Below are 24,028 nucleotides of genomic sequence, written 5' to 3'. Positions count from 1 at the left end.
AACTTTCCACTCCACGGCTAGCAATGATTAAATCCAAAAAGTTTGGGTAAGGTTTGGTAATGCGACACCCCGAAGACCGAAGAGCCACAAGTGCCCTGAACAGCTGAAATTAGATTATGTTGCTTCATCCTCGTATGCTTCAAGTGTGCCAGAGTTGTTTTCTATCGTGCGTAACTCATGTCAAGGGCTGAAAGAAGTGACAAAGCACTTCGCGGTGCCTCTGGAAATATTTTTATACGTGTAAACGTGCCCCTTTACCTGAACATATCTCTCTATGTGTCTGTAATGGATATTTGTGAATCCTTTTCATCAAAAACGATCTAATCATTCTAGCTTATGTTTATCCAATCAATGTTTCATGTTAATTTTTCATACACTTTAAATATATTAGCAGTGTGATTTATTTTGTCTTCTGTTTATTTACATTTCCAAATTACATTATGGGGCCTTATTCAGCTGCAGGAACAACTTTTGATCTTAAACATTTTGGGGTTTGTCAAGTAAAACTAGAGCTAAAAACAGGCAGCGACCGGCCAGTAGTGTTCAAGTTATTGTTTGTAGATTTATAAATTTTTTTTATAAAATATACAAACAACAGCAAAAGTTGTTGAGCACAGATTACTGTAATCTGGGTTTATAAGTAAACACAAAATACTCAAGACTCCTGAGCTACATACAGCTGTTTATTAACATATTTTTTGCAGTGTTATCATATTGAGAATTACATTGTGAATGCTGTTCCAAACGCATAGTTTACTCATGACAATTTTTTATTAATTAATAGGGGTTACACGGTGGCAGTTTTATTGATAAAACTGTATCTTGTAATTTTAGAGCTTCTCAAAAAACTCAACTGTCAACTTTATTAAATAAAATGAGTGTAGTTAACTCAAAATTTACTGCAAGTTAAATCTACTCATTTCAAAAGAGTTTTGAACTCAATGTTGAAGGTGATAAGTTATTTAAATACCTCATTATTTCAACTTAAATTGAGTAAGTTCACAGTACTTTAATGATTAGTTTTTGACTGAAATGGTGTGTAGAAATTGGTTTCCTCAAACTAATTGTGTTGCCTTAACCTACACTGAAAAAAGTGTTGCATGCAGAACTGTTGCAAACAATTTATTTGTGTTGAATTTAAACAAACAAATTAAGTTTAATAATGTTCAACGTAATTTGTTTGTTTAAATTCAACACAAATAAATTGTTTACAACCACTTAACGTAAAAAAATTGAGTAAATCCAAGGAATGTATAATTTTTTTTCAGTGTATTAGGTTTTACAGTACTCGGTTGGTTTGAGTTCTCCTTAAGTGCTCAAATTGCTTCATTTACTCAAATGGATTAAGTTCAAAGTACTCAATAGGATTATTTTTGTAGTCATGACACTCAACTACACTGTTAAACCCAAAAAGTTTAAACAACTTAAACTTTAAGTTATTTTAACTTTTTGGGTTTTACAGTGTAGTTGAGTGTTATGACTCTCATCGAACAAGTCATTATTATTGTTTCGGCCACACTGTTGTTTGATTTAATTATTTGCTAATTCCCATTGGATGTACAGTAGATCCAGAACCTACAGTATCTCAGTGCTAAAGTTACCTCTTTAAAATACAGTGCCACAGCAAGATGTACATATGACAATGTATGCTGCTATATATAAATCATATACAGACAAGTACATAATAAAATAGCTGCTTCATTGAAATAGGAAATTAGAGCATATTGACTGAAATGCATGCAAAAATATAGTAGATGCAATACTTGTACAAATCTGATTATCTGATATATATTTCAGTTAGGTTGTAGATATATTCATAACTTTCTAAAACATTTTATTAACCCATTTTTTAGTTTAATGCTTTCTGCCTCATTCTTTTTAACACCTTATGTTCTTCTCAAAATCATTTTTTTTAAATGTTTTCTATGCCTTTATCTTTAATGTTCGCTGTCAACAATTCAGCGTGTTTACCACAAGGGGGCAGAGTAAAGCTTTACTGATTATGTGCCCTTTGCCAAATAAACAGGAAAAGGCTCAACTTTGTTTAAAAGAAAACTGCTGAATTTATTGCATAGTAAAAAAAAAAACAAGTTAAAATTAATTCAGTTTTAAATTAGTGTTTGCTGGTGTTATTCCAGTTTTAAAAGGTAAGGCAGACATCAGTTTGTAAGCAAATCCAAAATATTTTTAATGAAGATTAAATGATTTTCAGTTTATATGTCAAAAAGGAGTAGTTAACATGTGTTAACCTGAAGCTGGTTAAAATAAGGTTCAATAACCACTAATCAAAGCAATTGATTTACTAGATTTTTCAGGTATGGGATTGAGTAAAATGTTAGTAGTTTTTTTTACCTCTACAAAAGTTCTGATAAACTTTTTTCTTCCTAATGAAAAAAATAGAATAAAATATTTTATTTGTAATTTTTTTTAAGTCACCAGTAGTTTGCATAAAAAACTAAAATGTACCCATGTACCACTGCTTATTTTTCATTTTGTTGCATGTTATTACACCTGTATATTCAATTATATTATATTATTGAATGGTCCAAACTAGTTTAAAACACTTCTAGAATATAGAAATGACAAGATTGGGTCGTGTTGCATAATAAAAGTTCTTTATTGATCCCCATCCATCATGCCATTAATGTTGGATACAGAACAAGGATGACAATAGGTTGCAGTTGACATTTTTGATAACTAGCTTAGTATTTCAATCCTCATTTATACAAATAGAATAATAGAGCAGCATAACAATGAGACATGTTTTGAGTCAGTAATTGCTTTATATACATGTTTGTACTATACTTCAGTGAAGTGTCCATTGGCTTCGATGTCCAAGAATGTTCATTTCAAAAGATGGTAGTGTTTACTTAATTTACTTTCTGTTCAGAATGACCATATTACTGGAAAAATGGGAGAGGAAGCTCAAATTGATGTATTCCATTATTTGCATTCAACACTTTCCCTATGTTTTGAGAAATTTCATATATTTTAATTGCAGGGATTGAAAAACCAAAGATGACTGCCTCACTAATGTCTTCTATGATCTTCATCAGCTCCTGGTAGAACGTGTTAATGGCCGCGGCAATATCTTCTAATAAACTTAAATTCATTTTGTCCACAAATTCTTGTCCTTTTTCAACAACCTCTTGTAAAGTTTGTCCAAGTTTCTTAAGAACTACATCAGGACTTTCGATTTGCTTCATTGCATCTGCTATCATAACTAGGTTGCTTCTCAGGATACTTTGCACATTTTGTTGGAACTCAGCTACTGTCATGACCTTTCCATTGGGAAATGTCAATTGAATTGTATTAAAGTTATCCATGATGGGAGAGAAGTATACCTCTAAGTTGTTACCAAAATTCCTCAGCATTTCTACAACAACTAATTGGATTTTCTTGCAAATTTCAGCCAGTGTAGCTTCATTCATTCCAGGCAGTTTATATTGTGAAATCTCTTTTACGAGTACGATGGCATTGTCAATCAAGACCTGGATGGTCTTTTGGGATGTGACAACTACATTTCTGAAAAGTTGGGATAACTCACTAACGCCTGGTGTAGCTCTGCGGGCAGCAGAGAGTCCATTTGAAATTACTCCATAAACATCGTCAGCAACAAAAATTGGAAAAGCGAGACCATATTCTCTTGCTAATCCTGCAAGTTTAAATGAGATTTTTTCTAGAGTATTCATTAAGCCTTCAAACATGGATTGTGCAGCCTTTATATTGCCAGTGACCAACAGTACTTTTTCATCTCCCTTTGGTACGGCTCTGACGCTTAGGATGTCGACATCATCATCTGGTGCAAACTGCAGAAAATACAACAATTATAATTTTAGAAACCTTACCAATATTACACATATGAATATTAAATAAGTGCAAGCAGGAAACAAAGAGAACAAAGAGTACGCATGAATTATTATCTGAAAAACAAGACAAAAAAACTGCAACTTACAGCATAACGACAGTAGAGCCTTGCATTCATTTGGGATGGAATATTTCCTTGGAGCTGAAAGCCAAGGAGGCCAGACCCCGGTGTGGAAACAGAGCCACTTATCCCATCACTCCGAGCAGCATAGCGAAGGTTAACATCGGTAAATGTTTGGCTGGTGATGTCCACATTCAGAATATGGCTCCTTTCGCTAATGATAAGTAGAATTTAGATTTACACTCAGAATTGCTTTATAAAATAAATTATAATTGCAAACATAGTACTAATATTCAAACAAAAAATCAGAAAGATTTTTTATTTACCTCATGCGAATAGCATTGCTGATATCCATAGTGAAGTCCTGATGTGTAAGTACAGCGTTAGCTCCGACAACAAGGGCACCATTCTCCATAGTAGAACTCATGGAGCCTGTTTTGTGTAAAAGCACACAAATCCAAGATTTAATTTCCTTTTATTAACATTGAGTATCATTGTACATATAGTATATGTTGAAACTTACTGTCAAGATCATACTGCAGGCGCACAACTGGTGAAGTGGCTGAAGCCTTCAGAACCGTTTTGTAATCTGGGGCATTACCGTCTAGTTTAGCACGAACATCTGTGGTGTATACCGGAGACTTGATTGTTGAAAGGATATCAATTTTCTGCTTGGGAGCACTGAGATCTACTTTCATTGTCTCGAAGATGCTAAGTTCACCAAAGGTGCTCGGTTGAGACAAGTCTATTTTCATATCAGCCACCAGTGACTTCAGAAGAGCCATATCGAGAGTAGCCTGGCTGGAATGAACTCCTTTAGTGTTGAAAGATCCAACATTTGCTTCATTATTGGAAGTAAACTTCATTGTAGCATATACGTGCTCATTGGCTGTCTCTACAGACAGGTTTTCATCCACATCAAAAGCCACCTTGAAATCACCATAGTTCAGGTCTCCATTACCACCAGTCTTAAGGGCATATCGCAAACTATTACCATTCACATACAGGGATTCATCGTAATTCAGAGTTCCTTTCAAAATACCACGATCTAGGAATGTTCCATCAATATTGCTCTTTATAAGTGTCTCAGCAGAGATAAACGTACGAGTTCCTTCGCCTTTTAAGATGGTTTCAGCATTTCCCTTTCCAACAAGCTTAATAATGGGAACGTCAAAGTTGTAATCCATCTTAAATGTTGAGTCTGCTTTTGGGTTGGCCTTGTTGTCAGCAGTAAGTTGGTGGTTGGCATTAGCTGTAAGAATTGGTAGATTCATTTTTGCATCTGTGGCCATAGACAGTGTAACTTCAAAGTTATTCAGGTTCATAGTTGCAGTGCTTTCATGGGTTCCTTCAATGTGGCGATTTTCTAGAAGCAAAGAATTGGCTAATTTGAATCCACTTTTGGTGCTCAGACTGCTGGTTCCTTCAAGCTTGGCCTTCAGTGACTCAAACTCAGAAGCAGTGATGACTCCAAAACGAATTACAGGGTTATCCTTCTGATAGAAACCAGCATTGGCATTAAGATTGAATATGGAGGACTTGAAAGACAACTCAGAGGTTAAGTCATTCTTCTGGTAAACCATCTTTGCATCTACATCAATGGCCTGGTCGAAGTCAGTCAAAACATGCTTAAGCCCAGTCTGTTCATATAGATTGATGTTACTGATTTCTGGAATTTCAATTACCATAGTTAGTGTTTCTAATTCCATTGCTGGAATACTGAAAGGGATTGTTAGGAATTCCAAATTAGCCTCGCCATTTACTGCAGCATAAATGCCAGCCTCATCCTCGTTGTTGGCCAATGTGAAATTGTGACTGTACTTGTACTGGTTAAAGCGGGCAAGTAACCCAGTGCTCAACATCTGCTCGTCGCTATTAAGGATGACAGTATAATTGTTCTGAAGATCAATCTTAGCAGACAGGGGCTCTACAAGGTTGAGCTTAGTATTAGCCTTGTTCTTGAAATCAAGGACTACCTCAAAAGGTTGCACTAAGAAGTTAAAGGCACTGGTGAAGGTACCACTGAGCAGTCCAGCATATTTTGTGTCAAGGTCAGCCTTCATCTCTACTTTCATTTGTCTGAGATCCGCCTTTCCAGCTGCATTCAGTAAAAATAACTCAGAATCACTAGTTCCTTCAATGCTGGCAGTGAAGTCGACATAGCTCAGAGCAACACCGTCAGCTTTAATACTTTTTTTAATGTTTGAAACAGAACTGCTGGAATCCACAGAAATGATCAGAGAGAATGTTGTTGGAGTAATAATTATAGATGAACTACTCTTGCCAGTGATATCATCAGACTTTTCGAGCACAGATATATGTCCCTTGGCCTCTTCTTCCATGGTCAGAAGGAGTTTTAGACCATCCTGCTTTAGAATTATATCATTACCGTAATAATATTCACTGTTCCAAAGGTCTGCATTTAACTTGTCATTATATGTTGTTTTGATATTTGCAGATATTCCACCTGCCAGGGCAAAGAAAGCAGTGTTAACGATGTTAGCATTATAGGTGGAAGAGGTAATCTTCATGGTGCTCTTGGAAGAAGCCTGGGCTGAGAGGCCATAAAGTGAGACTGAGGATTGATGGTCAATGGCTAGTACACTGTGAGTGATCTTCAGGGTTTCTGCAAGAATCACACGACTCATTTTAGGCATGGCAACACGAGCTGTGGAGTCCAAGGTGTATTTAAGAAGGTCATATTCTGAAGATCCATGTGAGGTAATGTGCCCTACAAACTGAGGGGTTTCTGCACTTTCAGTAGAGTTTAGGAATTCTACTGTAGTTCTCATGTTGAAAATTGGAATGGTGACTCTAACCTCACCATACAACTTTCCAAAGCATGGCACCATGACCTCAGTAGGAACTCCAGGGAGGGTGAATTCTGGGATTGTCAGATCAGAAAATTTGTGCTTGCTGATGTATTTAGGAATTTCTGGGAGAGAGATCTCTGGTAAGCTTATCTCTGGCAGTGTGATGGCAGAGATGTCAGGCATGTAGACAATTCTAAGGTCACCAAAGATGTTCTCGACAGCTGGCATTATTTCAAAGTTCGCAATGAAGTGCAGGAGATCTAATAGTCCCTGCTTGATGTCAGCATATTCTACTCTGATTGGTGGCACAGTGTAATATTGCAGAATTGTAAACCCTGGAAGGTCAATCAGTGAAGATGGGAGGTTGATTTCCTGAAGATTCTTTAAGCTTATTTTTATGGATGGCACAACAAGGTCAGTCAGTGGAAAAATGAAAGATGGAATCTTAAATTCAGCTGTTCTCAGTACTGTTTTGACTCTGTCACAGATTTGCTTCAGCTCGTTGACAACTGCTTGATCTTTAAGGATGTTTTGGATCACTTGCATAACAGCACTGCATGCATCTGTTGCAGTGGTCACAACCTTGGTGGAGATGCTACTTGCGTGCTTCAGAAACTTCTGGATTTCTTCTCTGATATCAATGTCTGCAAGTATTTTCCTAAGGTCCTCAATGAGTGCCTCGGTGTCAATGAAGACTACACTATCGACAATGTCACTGAATTTTTTGACGACATCCACAACTTTGACTTTTTCCAGCTTTTCGATGCAAGCGCTCATAGATGACAAAGCATAGTTAACAAACTCTCTGATTGCCTCAAGCTTTTGACGGATTTCAAGTGACAAACTCATGGTGTAAAGATCATTTGTTAACTTCTTGATTTTCTGATTGGCCTCATCCACAAATGCGTTGTAGTCAAATGATCTAATATATTTAATGCAGTGGTTTAGGCAGTTGTTCAGATCTTCAATGATTTCCTTTGCCTCTGTTGTTTTCAAGTAGTTGATGGCCTTATCCACCAGCTCAGTGACAGGGGTCAGAATAGATTTCAAAGTGTCCGCAAGAGTCTTAACAGTTTCTTCAATGTTGAACTTCTTGATAAGCTCAACAACTTTTTTGAGGAGAGTTTCGATCTTCTTGTCAACCCCAGATTTCACCAGAATTTCTCTCACATTTGTATAGATGGCATTCATTCTGTTACCCAGTAGATTAAGCAGTTGTTTTGCTTTTTCAAGAATCTTGCTGATTTGCTCTGTTGGGATTTTAGCCACCAGATTGTCTGCATAGTCTCTGAATCTGGCTGAGGTAACAAAGTTCTTCACATCCTCAGTGAACTTTTCTTGGTCAAAGTTTGCAACAAACTGCTTCAGTTCACTCAAAATTTCCTCCACTTTGGATTTAATAGCAAAATATTCATCAACATATTGCTTGAAGACTTCCCTGCTGCCCTTTATACTCATTACATCGATTTCCCTAAGAAATTTTTCAATAGCCTCAATAACAGTGAGAACAATGGCTTTGACGTCATATTTCTCATTGAATGAATTCAGGATATCTGTAAACCTCTGTATTGCAGCATCAGATGGTGTGCCACTTGTAATTATTTCCCTCACAATCTTTTCTATCTCTACTACATAAGTGTCAAGTTCAGTGACTAGCTTCAACAAAACAGGCTTTAGATTCATCAGAGAAGCCTCCAGGTCGTCGAGAGTAATTCCATAGTCCTCATACAGCGCAGTCAGGTCCTTGCTGAATTTTATGATTTTCTCTTCCAGATTCAGTTCATTCACAAAGTCACTAACATATGTGGCCAGTTTCTGAATTTCTACAATGATTTCTTCTCTGTTGATATAACTCTGCATGGCCTCAACAATCCTCAAAACTGCAAGTTTCATGTGTTGCAGGTCAAATGGAAACTCATCAATAAATGGCAGACTTAAGGCACGGCTGTTGCTGTTTTTATCATATTTTAGGAAGGCAGAGAAAAAGTGGTCTTGATTGTCAGAGTCAACTGTATTGAAGATGTTGGTGATGATGGATCCAGACATTTCAACTCCAAGTCTTTCAGGGGTATTGTAAGCACTCAAGTCTTTGTTAAACTCATGGTTGTTGAACTTAGATTTTACTCTCACTGTGGCCTTTTGCTCAGACGGTGTCAGCACAGTATCAATTTTATTATCAAGGTTGGTTTCGAATACCAGATCATCATACAGGTTGTAAGTTGTTGAGACTCTGCATTCATGTGAGTGTGCAAAAGCAAGTGGTTCTGCCTTCATAAGGAATTTAGAGTAGACTTGTGCGCTTTGTTTTCCATACAGATACAAATCCCCATCTGCATTGACCATTGCATCAACGTTGAATCTGAAGGGAACAGCAGCGGCATGTAAGTCGCTATTGAAGCGGAGATACTGTGAGTTGAAATTGGATTCACTGCCGTATGTAACTGAAAGTCCAGCAACTTCAATTTCTGTGTTTTGGCTCATGTGAGATCCCATGAGTTTTCCAGTGAGACCACACTTGGCTGTAGCAACCAGATCTTCATATTTGATCTCATATGTGTTCTTAAGCTCATCTGTTCCAGAGGAAAGCTTCCAACTGCCAGTCAGATCTGCTGCATATGGAAGTGCCTTAAACTGTGCCTCATTAATCAGTTTGATGTTCAGAGCATTCAGATTATTGCTAATTTTCAACGAGGTACTATATGGCTGAAGCTGAAGGGAGAAGTCATGCACATATGTTCCATCATCGCTATTAGCTTTGGAAATGAAATCTACTGAGGACAGGGAGGCAGACAGAGAATTTGTGTTTTCAATTGTCACTTCAACGAATTTACCTTTTGTTTCAACTGACAATGAAAGCCCTGAAGTGTCAAGGGCTCCATTGAATTTGTTCTGCAGTGTCAAAGGCATGTCTGGGCACTCTAGTAAGGTTGAGCCAATTGTGACTAGGCCGTTTCTGGTCAGGGAAAGGCTGCACATGTGAGAAGCTGTGTGTTCATCCAGATTTGCAGAGGCATCACTTTTTACATCCAGCCCATTGGCGTCCAGTGCTGCTATAAACTGGGAACGGACACGATTTCCAAACAAAGTGTCAACATTAGTGTCAATCTTAACGTTAACTAAATTAAAACTAGCACTAGCCTCAGCTACATTTTGGATGTTTAGGCCGAAAGCCTTTGCCCTTGCATCTGACTTCAGAGCAAGCTGTGATTCTTTATAGGCAAGTTCAGCAACATGTATGAGATTGTCCTGGAATGCTGTTGATTTAGATGTGAAAGAGAGCTCTCCATTGGCAAAAGCTGCTTCAATTATGTTCTCTGCTTGGATTTGTTCTAAGTCTACTTTCAGAGAAGAGTCGATTTTCAGCTCTGGCTTGAATGGAAGAAGGATAAGTGATTGTCTGAGAGCAACTTCACCATTCAAAGGACCAGCCTTGATAGAGCCCAACAGATTTCCATCTCCAGAGATCTCATCTTCATCGAGTCCAACCTGGCCCGTGTGTTCCAGAGAAATCTTCAGACCAAAGGGACTTTTCGCCTCCATCTTGCTGCTTGATTTCATTGTGATTTTTTCTCCAGTTGTTATTTCCTCAAAATAATTGACACTGGCTTCAAGGAGCTTGTGATTAAGGGAGGATTTCATCTCAGTCTTCAAAGATTCTCCAAGTCTACCTACCAGGAAGGTTGATCCTAAACATAAACAGAACAACATTCAATATTTATTTTTTACAGATTACAAAAAAGTGATTAACAGAAAATATGAAAGCATACAAGTACCTTCTATTTTGAAGGAGAGTAGATCCACTGGACTTGTTCCTGTGACTTCAATCATGGCAGAATAGGTTGGTTTATCTACAAGTTCACTCCCTGCAGAAGCTTTTGCTTCCATGTCATAGAAGTTGCTGCTCAGCTTGCTGGACACCTCCGCCTTTGCCACAAGAGGTAGTGACAGAGACAGACTCTCTGGTATAAAGAACACTGGAAGTGGGATATTAATGGATTTAACCTGAAGGTCAAGCTGTGGTACGTTCAGTACTGGTGTTTCCAGAGCAGCAGGGAGGTTGAAATCTCTTGAAGTTTTTCCACCAAGAGGAACAGGTATGGTTATGGTGTAATAATTCTGGCCAAACTTGTATTTAGCAGCACCCTCACTGTTAAAATACAGAATATTTTTTAATTAATGTAATGTCATAAATTAGTACAATGTGTAACAAAACATTTATAATTCATAATGGTTCTGCATTTAAAATTAGTTTAGCTGTTTCTGAATCACTCACGCATTCAGGAACAGCTTCTTAGGGAAAGTGAATTCTGGGAGAGCAGGAATCCTCAATTCCTGTACATATGGAATGTTGGGAGAAAATTGCTCCAGGTAGGCATTTGAAGCCTAGATGATTATGGAAAAAATATTATATTTTTAAAAAGTCTGTATAAGTTCATGGGTTTGGGGAAATAAGGATTTATTTTACATTTACCTCAACAAATTGGGTCAAGACATCACGGATCTTCTTATCAGATGTGCCAATTTCTTGGTCAAGAATATCATTGAATGTGGCTTTGATGGCATCAGTAGTTATAATGTTGTGAATCTCAGTGGTGACATCAGAAGAGACCTCAGCCTCAATTTCCTCAGCATCTAAAAAGTACATGAAAATGAATTAAAAGGCAGAGGACTTCCTGTTTACTTACTAAATTTGAACAAATTTAAGTTAAGATCTTTTAAAATGCTGACTTGACATACATTCACTTTTTGTACAGGAGATCTATTTACATATTTATTTATTTAATTACCATATTTCAGAATCATTTTCTGAATAGAGGAGGTCATCTCAGGAAGCTTTATGTCACTTTCAAGTTCCACTTTAAGTTCATCAGTATTTTTTAGTGTTGCCGTTACTTTAGCATCAGTCTCAAAATTTGGAATGAGCAGCTGAACCTGCAGCATGGCATCCTTCATTGACCCAATCCTAAAGAATGAAAAATTAATTGAGAATAATTAAAATTATCATATATAAAGTTAAACTATATATATATATATATATATATATATATATATATATATATATATATATATATATATATATATATATATATATATAATAATGTATTTAATATAAACTATGTGCATACTTAGCAAGACCAATGAGAGATGCTTCAGGTACATTCTTCTTCATCAAGTCAATCTGGATGGAATGTGTGGCATCACTCTGAGCTTTTCGATCAACAGCATGAACCCGAATTCCAGCTTCCAGGTCATAGTCAGGAATTTGGACGTCAGCCGAGACTTCATAATTCTGTCTGTCGAATGTTAGTTTGACTATGCTCTCAAATGTTATTCCTATTGAACGAAAATTTGCAGCATTTCAGTTGCAGGGTATTCAATAAAAATGTGTAGAGATCATAAGGGATTATTTGGTAAAACAATGTTTTACCTTCTGCCTTCAGACCAAATGTCACTGTGTCATCTTTGCCATCATATGCATAATCAGCAGTTGCTGTGTATGAAGAAACCTCACCAGTCGGGTGGATCTCAATGGCAAATCTAGGTAAAGGTCAGTGTTTAGTATTTAGAGTTCAGAAAGAAGAAAGTAACCAAACAAATTTACCCCGTGATTATGCCCAGTGTTTCGCTTACTTGCTATCACCAGTCAAAGGGAAGTAGGGAGCGGCATCGTTGGAAAAGGCATTAGAATATTGCATGACACCGCAGTACTGAAAACCAGGAATGAAAGGAGTGCACTTCCTTGCTTTCACATGCTCTGCCAGTGGAGGAATCCTCTTGATTTCTGTACCAGTCACTGAATACAATGAGTTTCTGTACAGAGAAAACAAAATACTAAATCAATGCAATGCATGTGTAGAGCAAGATAATTTTTTTTGTTGTTGATTGTGATCTTTTCTGTATAAATAGAAGCATCTTACGAGACACTGATGAGTTTTGTTGAAGTTTTTGGTGTGGGAATGGTCAACTTGAACTGCTTATTGGTCACTGCAACTTTTACTTTGAGACCACTCTCGTGGTAGATGTTAGTATGCATCTCCAGGCCAGACTCAACATATTCAGGTAGGAGAGCTCCAACCTCCGTCACAAACTCAACTCCAGCGGATGGCATGAAAGCCACTTCGCTCTGTGTAAATAGACCAAGAATTAGCTTAAGTAACCAGTTCTAGCCTGGAAAAAAAGCTTGGTTAAAATAAAAGGCTGATCCATACCATGTCACGAGCAAGTTTCAGTCCTCCCTTCACTCCAGGAGCAAAAGTACCAGACAGGGCAACTCTTAGAGGAATGCCGGTACCAGTTGGTAGATAAAACTCATTGTCCATGAAGACGTAGTGAAGGAAAAGGTTGTTGTTGACACTTGAGTATAGGTTCCTTAGGAACTGTTAAACAAAAAATATATATATTTGTTATTTGTTATATGGGCAGATTTTCTAAACACATTTTTTAAAGCAGTTGACTTACATCAGTAGGGAACATATTTAGGAGGCTTTTAGTCAGCAAGGCAGCAGAGTAGGCCATGTCTTCTACATCATTAGTTTTGAGATAGCCCATTTCAGCACCCAAAAGCCTCAGGTAGATCATAGCCTCTGGGTTGTCCTGAACCTTCAGCTTCTGGATGAGCTTGTTAACATTATTTGTTATTTCTTTGACAATGCTTTGAGGGGCCTAGAGTGAGAGGAGAACATGAGTGAGAAATCGAACAAAAAAAGATGCCATCAGTGTGGAAATAAAGAATAAACTCTATTTTATAGACCTTTTGCATTTTGATGTTATTCCATAGGGTTGGGAACATGCTCTGCATAATGTCATTGCCCCTTGGTACTTTGTCAGCTGCATAGTTAATGGTCTTCTGCATGGTGTCACGGAAGAATCCATCAATACCAATCAGGGCATCAACAGTGGGTTCCAGACCCTTTCCGTTTAACCCAATCTGTAAGTATAAACAAAAAGTTGAAACCTATTAACGTCCTGGTTTTTAACAAAGAGAAAACTAATATTTGAAAAAGTGAGATAATCGTGTACCTCAAACATGTCAACATCATATCCAAAGGCATTTAGGGTCATCTCCAGGATGACTTCATTGGGCAGAAGTTCTTCAGACTCAAAAATCACATTTCCCTCTAGAGAGCCAATCTTGTAATTGCGAGAGAATTTTGTTGGATCGGTGGAAGTACTGATCTCATTTCCTTGCAGGGCATTAAGAATCTTTACTCTGAGTCTGAGAAGCAGAAAATAAATTAGAACATGTTTTTAAACACAAGATGTTAAAATGCATGAATATGTATACTCACTCCCCGGTCTCTGATGTTGTAGAGCTCAGGATGTTCCGGAGATGTGAGTTAACAAAGCTCATAGCCTGGCAGTTTTTATTATTAGGCAGAGCTGCAACCAGCTGAGCCAGTTCAGTGGGCTGAGGGTCCTTCATCACAATGAGATACGCAGCAACACGCTTCTGTATTGGAGCAGCTTTGTCGAAAATGACCTTCATTAGCACCTCTCTGCCCTGTTAGGAAAGCAGAAAAAAATATGTTAGCCAAACATGCATCTACTATAATTATATTTAAATATAAGTACATTTACTTGTTTCAGTTATATGTTTACCTCGTCAGGAACAGAAGTTAGCCTAAATACTTGAATAGCAGCTTGCTGGACCTCAGGGGATGCAGCGGGTTGGTTTATGCACTGGATAACTGCTGATTTCAGAGCAGGGCTTGCAGCTCCGACAGCAGCAGCCATGTTTCCAATGACCTATAAGTGTTTTCAAGTACATATTTCAATATCCACATATCAGCTGTTATTTTTAACTTGATGAAGCATGCTTAATGGATCAGGTTGAACATACCCTCAGGGACAGGTACACATGTTCTTGGTTCCCTGTGCAGTCGCCAATCTGTTCAAGGGTGTAATCTGCGACTGCCTTGATCTCAGGGGTGACACTTTTTTCAACTTCATAGAGCCTTGAATGAAACAGACCAATATCCATAGATTCAGTAAATTCGTAGATAGAATAAATAACATGATTGTGATTGACGTTTTTCATTTTCTTACCTCTTCACAGCATTGCTGAGAGCATAGTAGATGGGCTTGCTAGATTTGAACTTGGCCATCTCCAGCATCTCCTCAACAAGGTCTCTGGATGGATTTGGAACCATTCCCATGGCATACACTGCAGCATCAATCTCTACAGAGGAACGGTCAAAGGTTCTGAGAACCCGCAGGATGGCACTGGTGCATTCAGGAGTGCCACACTGGAACAAAGCTTGGTACACAAGGGGGCGAGAAATCTCCAGTGCCTCTGGCAGAGCAGCACTCAGGCTTTCTGCACTCATTTTGCGGATGGTAGAAATGAGTTTGTGAGCAAGATGGGCTCTATTTTCTCCATTTGTGGTCTCAGAAAGGTCATTCAGGTCCCTTAGAATTGACAGGATTGCATCTTTGTCTTGAATTGGATGGACTGAGTCAATGCTGTCATCAAGATGCAGGGTCTTCATGTTGGCTTCATCTAGAAGTGGGTAAATGAAGAGAATTGGATTTCTTCTGATCAGTGCAAAATGAAAGCCAATTCAAATGTAAGAATGATTACTTACTGTGGTCAAAGATTCTGCCGTTGTATACAGACACTCCCACCAGAGTCAAAGCTTGCTTTCCTACATTAGAAACGCCATGCTCTCCTCTGTTGATAATCAAAATTAATTAGCAGAGTGATAAAAGAAACAGCCAGGCAAAAAGTACAAACTCACATAGTTGTCAATGAACTCACTTGTAAGAAAATGGCAAAAGCATGTGTTTTTCAGAGCAAGAAGCCGAGGTCATATGCTTTTGATCATTGTCAAACTTGTAGTTGCAGGTTTGGCTGCTTCTGATGAGCTGAGCAAGTGGGTATTGCTGTGTGATGATAAAAACAAGCAAGGTTGACATCTTTTTCAGAAGCTATCCAGCAAACATTGTTTTGTGTGTGTGTTTTTAAAGATGGGATGACTTACCATTCCTGTGATAAGTGCCAGGGGACTAGTGTGGTCTTTGACTGGGCTGAATTTGTCACAGTTAGACAAGTCTCTGTTGAGGACAACATCGGTGGCAATATCCTGTCTGGCATTCACAGAGTAGTCTGTCCTGCACATGCCGTAGACGGTGGGCTGGTTTTGAGACAAAATTGGAATGGATCAGTCAATGTAAATCAGTTTTAACACGTGTACTGTATATTTGAGTTTTGAGTTAATGACTGACCATTCTCCTGTTTCTGTCTTCCTCCAGCACAGGTGCTGCAAGGGCTGAGATTAGACCTCTTTTGAAGTTCAAAATGTTGGCTGGTTCATCATTCTCAGGAAACAACTTGATGTCATTATCTCCCTCAACGGTGAACTTCAGGGGGTTCCTGAAAACCAGATGATGGTAGGTCAGTATTTATTTAATACTATTTGCTTCCTCTATCTTGTCACTGTTTGACTGTATGCCTTGAGAATCTTACTTTGCCATGGCAGCCTTGAAAGCCTCTGCACCAGCAGATGACATAAAGATAGGCTTTCCTTCAGCATCAACATCGATGACATCACTCAACTCACACTCAGTTGTGTGAACGATATAGCTGCATATGCGTGGGACCTCAATTTCAACCTGTTCAAAAATAGAATATGTATTAAAATTTAAATTTTAAAATATAAATGTTTTACATTTAATTAAAACGTAATAGTGTGAACATTTATACCTTGCATCTGGCCTTGGGACCATTGATTGCTCCATTCAGGGCATTTAGAGACTCCGTTTCGTAGGTGTATTCATACTTCTGAAAGCTCTTGAACCTTTTGGCCACTGGGGGAGCACAAATCACATCATAAACATCAAGGAGGCTCATACATGACTGTCATTTACATGATTAGATAGCTGTTCTGAGGTGAAGTCTTCAGTTATAAATCCAGTTTCATGCATCAGTAACTCAAAATTTAAAGGACATAACATTTTTGTTGTTTCATTAATTTATTGGTAAAATATTATTTGGTCACATAAGCTACATTAAATTTCTTAGAGACAAAATCATTCAATTTTTCTTGAATATATTAATAGCTTGGGACTTACAAAGGCATGGTTCTTCCTCTTGTGCATCTAAGATGAGAAATAACAAGGTTATACAAATAACATAAATGACCATAATCATACAATTTAGTGTTATTCTTTAACAACACATACAACAATATTTAATTTACAAATGTAATTTATAATTATATATATATATATATATATATATATATATATATATATATATATATATATATATATATATATATATATATATATATATATATATATATATAATGCTTTTTAACTATAGCTCTGGAAAAAAATCAGTTGACTACTTGAAAATTTGTTTTATGCAATAAAGGTCTCAGAAAATTTCCTTCCAAATTCCATAGAAATATATTATGTATTTTTTTTATATTTATCATTTAGGGCATTATTTATTTATTTTTTTACAAAATGACAAAACAAAAAAAGTCTTAATTTTTCATCAAAATCTGGATTATCTCAGCAAATACAGATTTTGGTGAACTCGTCTGAAGTTAGAATATTGGTATTTCTATGTCTTTAATTATTATAAACATCTGAAAACATGGACTTTATTTTTATTTTTGATTTTATTTTAAACAACAAACAAAATAAGTCTCTGAGTGACAACACTTCTATTTTAAATTGGGAAGAAATGTCATCAGTAGTTTACAGAATTAAAAAAAAAAGTAATTTAACTCGGAACACATAACTATAAATTTTAAATTCAGAGAACCTGAGAATTCATTTCTTTTCCGTTAGCTTTATGTATTGATATCAATTAATTCAGATATTTTCAAGCAAAAGCAATCACACACATAGACAAAAAACCGAATAAAGCCAGCTAAAACAAAAGAGCGCTTTTACACATCCTGCTATTGTTTTTATTATACAAAAATAGCAATTTCCATAAGATACAAATCTTTAGTAGTACTTACATGACAAGGCAATTGCACATAGAAGTAGCAAAAGGCAGAGCTTAGTCCCCCCCATGATGGGTTCAGGTAAGCTCGTTCCTTAAGTCAGTAGCTTATTCCAGGGAGATCTGTTGTTTCACTGGTCTCAAAGGTCTTATATACTAAGGCAGGTCCTGCTGGAATGGGAGGAGAGCTGGCAATTGCAAAAGGTAAAGTCCCCACTCCAAAGTTCATATATTGTGCCTCTGTGGCAGGACAAAGGCAACAATTTCATGTAATGTCAGTGGTCTTTCAATTATAGAGAAAATGCTTTTTCGAAGGACAATTGGTTTGATTGATTTGTTGAGTGATAACATTATTTATCTCTTGTGTGTATTCCTCAGTCTACTGTAATCACTCTTTTTTTATCATATACATTTCTTTCTTTCTTTTTTGTTTTTTTTATTACTTTCTTCCTTTGTTTTATTTAACGTTGTGTCATTTCACCAGCTTCAGCCAGCTTCTCTCACGACAGAATTTGACATTAGGAAGTCTGTTGTTTTTTCATATCTTCCTACTTATCATGATTCTAAGTAGAACATTATCAAAGCCAGAGTAGGTCATATAACTAAACCTAGGCCTACATATTTATTTGATTACATTTTATTTTGACATACTTTGCTGAGGATTTTACCAATCAGACTTGACTAATACAGACTTTAAAATAAATGATTAAACCTTTTTGCCCTTTTGTCCTGTTTACTTTATCCACTAACCTCTTATTTTTTGTTATGGGTAAATACTAATCACATTTGCCAAGACATGTCTTTTTGAAATAAACACACACACACACACACACACACACACACACACACGCACTCAAAAACATGATTTATCTGAGTTTTTCATTGATGGAAGTTAGTCAAGCAGAATATGCTAGAACTGGTCCCTGGACATCTTTATACATGAGAAAGAATTATTTGTGAATAAGAGGAAATTGTCTTTATGTTTAATACTGAATGTGTATTTATTTGTTAGAAATGCATTGCACAAATCAAATGCATTGTTTTATGCTTTACAAACATTCTCTTATTGTGCAATACTTTCAGTCTGCAGAGGCCAGCAACTCCATGGATCTGTATCTTCTCTGTGTGTTCATGTGTGTGCGTTCGTTTTGTTTTAGGAAGGTTTGCTTTCTTATAAGCAATTGTAAAAAAAGTTGTATAATGACATAGGTAAGATCTAGGTATTATGACTTTAAGGTGGTTTATGAGGACATGCCTTGTGTCCTCGTAATTCATAATGCTCAAAAATCATACTTAACGCGGTCTTTTAAAATTCAACTTTTTCAGAGTCCTTGTAAACCCCATATTAAAGTGTGTCTGTGTTACAATGTTCAGTGCAAAAGGAAAAAAATAATCTAATTCTGTGCATTATGACGATAAAATTGTCATTAATATTCTGAGTTTGTCATGTAGCCCATGTCTTTTGGGAAGGATGTGTTTTCAGGCAAAGCTCAGCATCTAAAACTATTTGCTACTGGTCAGCAAATTTTAGCAAATAAAATCATGTAGGTTCCCAGAGATGAGTTGCGGCTGGAAGGGCATCCGCTGCGTAAAAAACTTGCTGGATAAGTTGGCGTTTCATTCCGCTGTGGCGACCCCGGATTAGTAAAAGGACTAAGCCGACAAGAAAATGAATGAATGAAAATCAGGTAGGCGTTTTGTGAGAGGGTGAAACAAAGTTCTTTCATGCAGATTTCACCCATGCTAAGTTTATTACACAAATTATAGCATTGACCAACCAAAAAGCTGCTTGACCATAACTTTTTATACATCTCAGTGTGACTGAAATTAGACAAAGGGCCTATTTGCATACTGAAATGAAACCCCGTCTAAACCCTAACACTGAAAAAAATACTGCTTTCTCTAGCCTGATCTCACAAGGAACCATAAGAGTTTAACATTTGGTCAGTTTAGTGATTAATGAGTTTAGTCATATAAAAAATGTCTGAATTTTAAAAGGAGGCATGGCACCCAACCCACCCCCTAAACCCAACTGTCATTGGGGATAAGCAAATCGTCCTAAATTGTGTAAATGAGATCGTACAAATTCATACAAAATAGTCATTAAATCAAAAAGATATAAATTGCCAGGAGATAGCGTTGTTTTCTCTGATAGAGAAAGTAGTATTATAGGAATCAAAAATGAAAAAATATATCAAGTACTAAACATTTATTTGTTTCAAACCTTTCTTTTAAAAGTTTCTTTCTTCTGTTGAACACAAAAGAATACATTTTAAAGAATGTTGGAAAGCAGTAGTCATTGACTTTCTTTGCATTTATCCTATACTGCAAATACCAGCTGCTTCCTTTTTTGATTTTTTCAAAATTCCTTTATTTGTGTTTGACAAAAGAAATATAGGGTTGGAAGTTGGAACTTCTTGAGGGTGACTAAATAGTAATTAAATCAACATTTTGGGAGAACTTTTTCACTTATAAATTTTTTTTTTAATTATCCAACGCTCTTTTATGTCTTTCAGTGGCTAAAACAATGCATGGAAAATAAGAGCACAAAGCAACCCTGTTTTTTCCCCTTTATCATGAATACCTGTTTAAAAGTCCACTGCGCTATCAAGGTTCAGATATTGACAGGCATGCATTTGCTTACGTAAGATGCGTGAAGAGTAGTTCACTGATTTCATGTCATGTCTGCACATTTCTTTCTCATTACAGTGCTTTTTTTCCAAAAGGGTGTAAAAATTCTAACATGTAACATTAAATAATTATGAAAAATCTGACTAAAACTGACTGAAAGTTATTCTATCACATTACATGCTTTTGCAAATATCAGTATCAGTTGCAAAACTTTATTTAATGTGATGCTTTGATGTAGATACTTCCTATAATTTCCATGATACAAAATACTGTAAAACCTACTGTAATCATAAAAATGACATATACTACACAAAAGGTTGGCAATTTTTGGATGACTTAATTAAAAGTAGCGTTTTGTACACATCTTTAATGAATGTTAAACCACAAAAAGACTACTTCAGTTATTTGAGTTAATTCTGTGCTTTTTGTGAATGAATTGTGAGGTTTCACTTGTGCTGTTCTCAGCATCTTACATAACATGAACATAAATCTGCAGACCTGTAGCAAACAGACCAGACAGAAAAGCTCTGTAATTGAATACTTGAATAAGTGATAATTGACAACAGACCATTGATTTGTTATAAAATAATGCAAACCTGAGGTGGTGTTGTGGCCATTATGCTAAACTATCGTAATTCAATGATGTTCTCAATTATTCACATATTGTAAAGGTTACCACATGCAAAGACACTGTTCAGATGTTGTTTCAAGACTTATGTCAAATTGTGGTCCTTAAATTCAAGTTCATTTATTTATAAAGCACATTTAAAAGCAGTCACAAGACTGACCAAAGTGCTGTACATAAGAAAAGGTAAAAATAAAAGTTAAAATAAGGCAAGAGAAACGTCTGTAAAAATGAAAAAAGCGGTAGAAGGAACTATTAAAATAATCTTAAAAAGCCAAGCTAAAATGGTACGTTTTAATAAGTGATTTAAAAATACATAATAATGGAGCCATTCTAATCTCAAGGGGAAAGGTGTTCCACAACCGAGGACCTGCCACAGAGAAAGCTCTGTCCCCTCTACTTTTCAGCCTAGACTGCGGAACTGAAAGAACATTCTACTCTCTTGACCTTAGACATCTCACAGGAGTGTAAAGATGAAGCAGCTCTGAGAGACCGGATGGGGCTAGATTATGGAGGGATTTATAAACCAGTAAAAGCACTTTAAAATCAATTCTGAATTGCACAGGCAGCCAATGAAGGCCTCTTAGAAGAGGGGTAATGTGGTCATGATTTCTGCTATTACAAATAAATCTAGCAGCAGCATTTTGGACCAACTGAAGGCGAGAAAACTGGGATTTTGACATGCCACGGTAAAGTGCATTGCAGTAGTCTTACCGTGATTTGATGAACGCATGGACAGCCATCTCTAGAGTAGTGGGATTTTAAAAGTGTTTAACTTTAGACAGCGAACGTAGTTGATAAAAACTGGAGCCAATCACCGAACTGATCTGTTTGTCGAGCTTCAATGACTCATCAAGGATGACACCAAGATTGCGGACACGGGACGATCTGAAGGCAGCCAAAATCTAAGCAAGAGGCCTGAACGTTAACAGTAGGGCTGAAGACAATCACCTCTGTTTTATCCTCATTTAATGATAAAAAAATTGTGAGGCAGCCAGATTTTGATCTCATCTAAGCACCTTAGTAAGGTACTAAGCGCGAGAGGGTCATTCCTCTCAATAGGTAAGTAAATCTAGGTGTCATCAGCATAAAAATGGAAAGACACCCCATGGCTTCTTAGAATGGCCCCTAGCGGAAGCATATATGATGAAAAAAGTGAGGGAGCTCAGACTGAGCCTTGAGGGAGGCCACAAGTGAGATCAGCAAATGAGGATAAGACGTTACCTAATTTAACTGAAAACCTTCTTTCAGAAAGAAAAGCCTTAAACCACTTAAGGACTGTGTCTTTCATGCCCACAACTGACTCTAATCTGGACAGCAGAATAGAGTGATCAACAGTATCAAATGCTGCTGACTGATCTAGAAGAACCAGGACCACAGAATCGCCAGAGTCAGTGCCTAGCAGGATATCATTAAGTACTCTGAGGGAGGCTGTTTCAGTGCTATGAGCCATTTTAAACCCATACTGAAAAAGTTCAGTGAGTCAGTTGCTTTTTTTAAAAAAAGATTGCAGTTGATCAAGTACAATTTTTTCTAAAATCTGAGAGCGGAATGGTAAGACAGAGATAGGGTGATAATTATTTAAGGCTTTTTGAGAAGCAGAGTGACAGTGGCCATTTTAAGTTAATTGGGAAAAGAGCCAGTAGAGAGGCACTTATTGAAAAAGGAAGTCATGTCTGGGCAGACCGTGTCAATGATTTGTTTTAGAAATTTAGGCTGGATGATATCATTGGTACAGAGTGAAAGTTTAGTATTAGCAATTACATTTTTCAGTGATTGTAGAGAAATGGGATCAAAAGCATCCCAACAGACCAGATGCAAAGTGGGAGGAGAAGGATCAATAGGAGCAGAGCAGAGTTTTGTCCTTAAAAATCTATTTTTTTGTCAGTGAAGTGTCTCAAAAAGCTTTTACATAGAGCATTTGAAGCAACAGGCACTGATTGAACAGCTGGATTTACAACAGAGTGGATAACTGAGAACAAAGCTTTAGGTGTAGAGTGATTTTTTTTACAATGAGATCGGTAAAGTAAGAAGCCTTGGCAGATTTTGCAGCTGACTGATAAGCTGAGAGACTGTTAGCATCTCATAAGAAATTTGCAATTTATCCTTTTTTCATTTCCGCTCGGCCTTTCTACAGGCTTGGCGGAGCAGACGAGTGTTTGAGTTGTGTCATAAAGCGGATTTGCGTTTTTTTTATATAAGGCTTGAATGGGGCAGTAACATCTAAAACACTCAGCCAGGCCGAGTTTAGGAGACAGATGTTTGTCACCATTCAGATCAAACAGTGGTAGATCCAAAGAATGATGAGAGCATGTTTCCAAAAAACACTGATTAGAATTGGCCCCAAATGTAGGAGAATAATAACGAGACAGTGTTACATTAACATTAGTGGATAAAGGGAGAGTAGGAAGAGACATTGGAAATAAAATCAGCTTATGATCAGAAAGCGTTAAGTCAGAAAACTCTATATCAGAGACAGCAAGCACTTGAGAAAGAACAAGGTCTAGGGTATGGCCTAAAACATAGGTTGGATCTGTTATCCATTGAACCAGACTAAAAGAGTCTTTAAGGTTAAGAAACTCCTTAGATAAAGGGATTGCCTGTCAGCAAACATGAATGTTAAAACCACCCACCTAAACCACTGTCTGAGAATAGTTTCTTACACATAAAATGTTTTGTTTTTATTTAAATGTTGGCTAGGCTGTGAATTAATTGTGATATGAAACTGTAACATGGTCAAGACCTGCCTAAATTTGCATTAGCTGTGTGTTTATTTAGAAATAACTGCACGAGAATGTTCATCAATTGATCCAAACTATTCAACAACCCCTGGTATAATCAAATGTAAGGAATGTTTTGGACGGAAAATGTAGTTTTAACTATTATAAAATGCAAATCCACATTTACTTTGGACTATATGGGCTCCATAATTGTGTGTGTGAAGTGTGGGACAATGGTGAGTTAGTTATTGGTGCTACCTATTGCTATGTTTACCACAATAACTTAAGAAATGAAATTGCTACTAAAACAGCGGTGGCAGCTCTTGCTTGTAATTTTCATTTGAAGGACAC

The 24,028-nt window shown here is 36.9% G+C and overlaps 1 protein-coding gene across 2 annotated transcripts; it reads right to left on the bottom strand.

The window, feature by feature from the left end:
* Positions 1-2,595: 2,595 nt before the first annotated feature.
* apobb.1 (apolipoprotein Bb, tandem duplicate 1) lies at positions 2,596-17,826 on the bottom strand. Of its 2 annotated transcripts, XM_005160629.4 has the most exons (28): positions 17,718-17,826; positions 16,813-16,839; positions 16,445-16,548; positions 16,208-16,353; positions 15,967-16,114; positions 15,723-15,875; positions 15,500-15,624; positions 15,327-15,412; positions 14,788-15,241; positions 14,582-14,696; positions 14,341-14,487; positions 14,031-14,242; positions 13,762-13,957; positions 13,493-13,669; positions 13,201-13,404; positions 12,951-13,118; positions 12,660-12,865; positions 12,373-12,552; positions 12,170-12,279; positions 11,868-12,075; positions 11,529-11,704; positions 11,213-11,373; positions 11,015-11,124; positions 10,515-10,888; positions 4,452-10,427; positions 4,255-4,360; positions 3,956-4,142; positions 2,596-3,809 (listed from the first exon to the last, which is right to left on the bottom strand). In XM_005160629.4, exons 1-28 carry the CDS (start codon positions 17,770-17,772, stop codon positions 2,901-2,903), a joined length of 11,220 nt encoding a protein of 3,739 aa, XP_005160686.1. In that variant the 5' UTR covers positions 17,773-17,826; the 3' UTR covers positions 2,596-2,900. The 2 variants fall into 2 exon arrangements, with proteins under 2 accessions (XP_005160686.1, NP_001025233.1); NM_001030062.1 differs by lacking the exon at positions 16,813-16,839 and having other exon boundaries at positions 2,599-3,809; positions 17,718-17,772.
* Between the last annotated feature and the right edge of the window lie 6,202 nt (positions 17,827-24,028).

Source organism: Danio rerio, chromosome 20 (assembly GCF_049306965.1).
Source record: "Danio rerio strain Tuebingen ecotype United States chromosome 20, GRCz12tu, whole genome shotgun sequence".
NCBI lineage: Eukaryota > Metazoa > Chordata > Actinopteri > Cypriniformes > Danionidae > Danio > Danio rerio.
Note: the sequence above shows the minus strand (reverse complement) of the source record. Positions and strands in the feature narration are given on the sequence as shown.

Coding starts and splice junctions, on each gene's coding strand:
- apobb.1 (XM_005160629.4), bottom strand. CDS start 17,772: ATGGGGGGGACTAAGCTCTGCCTTTTGCTACTTCTATGTGCAATTGCC. Junction 15,625..15,722: donor TGGCACTTATCACAGGAATG/GTAAGTCATCCC, acceptor ATCATCACACAG/CAATACCCACTTGCTCAGCT. Junction 11,125..11,212: donor TCTTGACCCAATTTGTTGAG/GTAAATGTAAAA, acceptor ATAATCATCTAG/GCTTCAAATGCCTACCTGGA.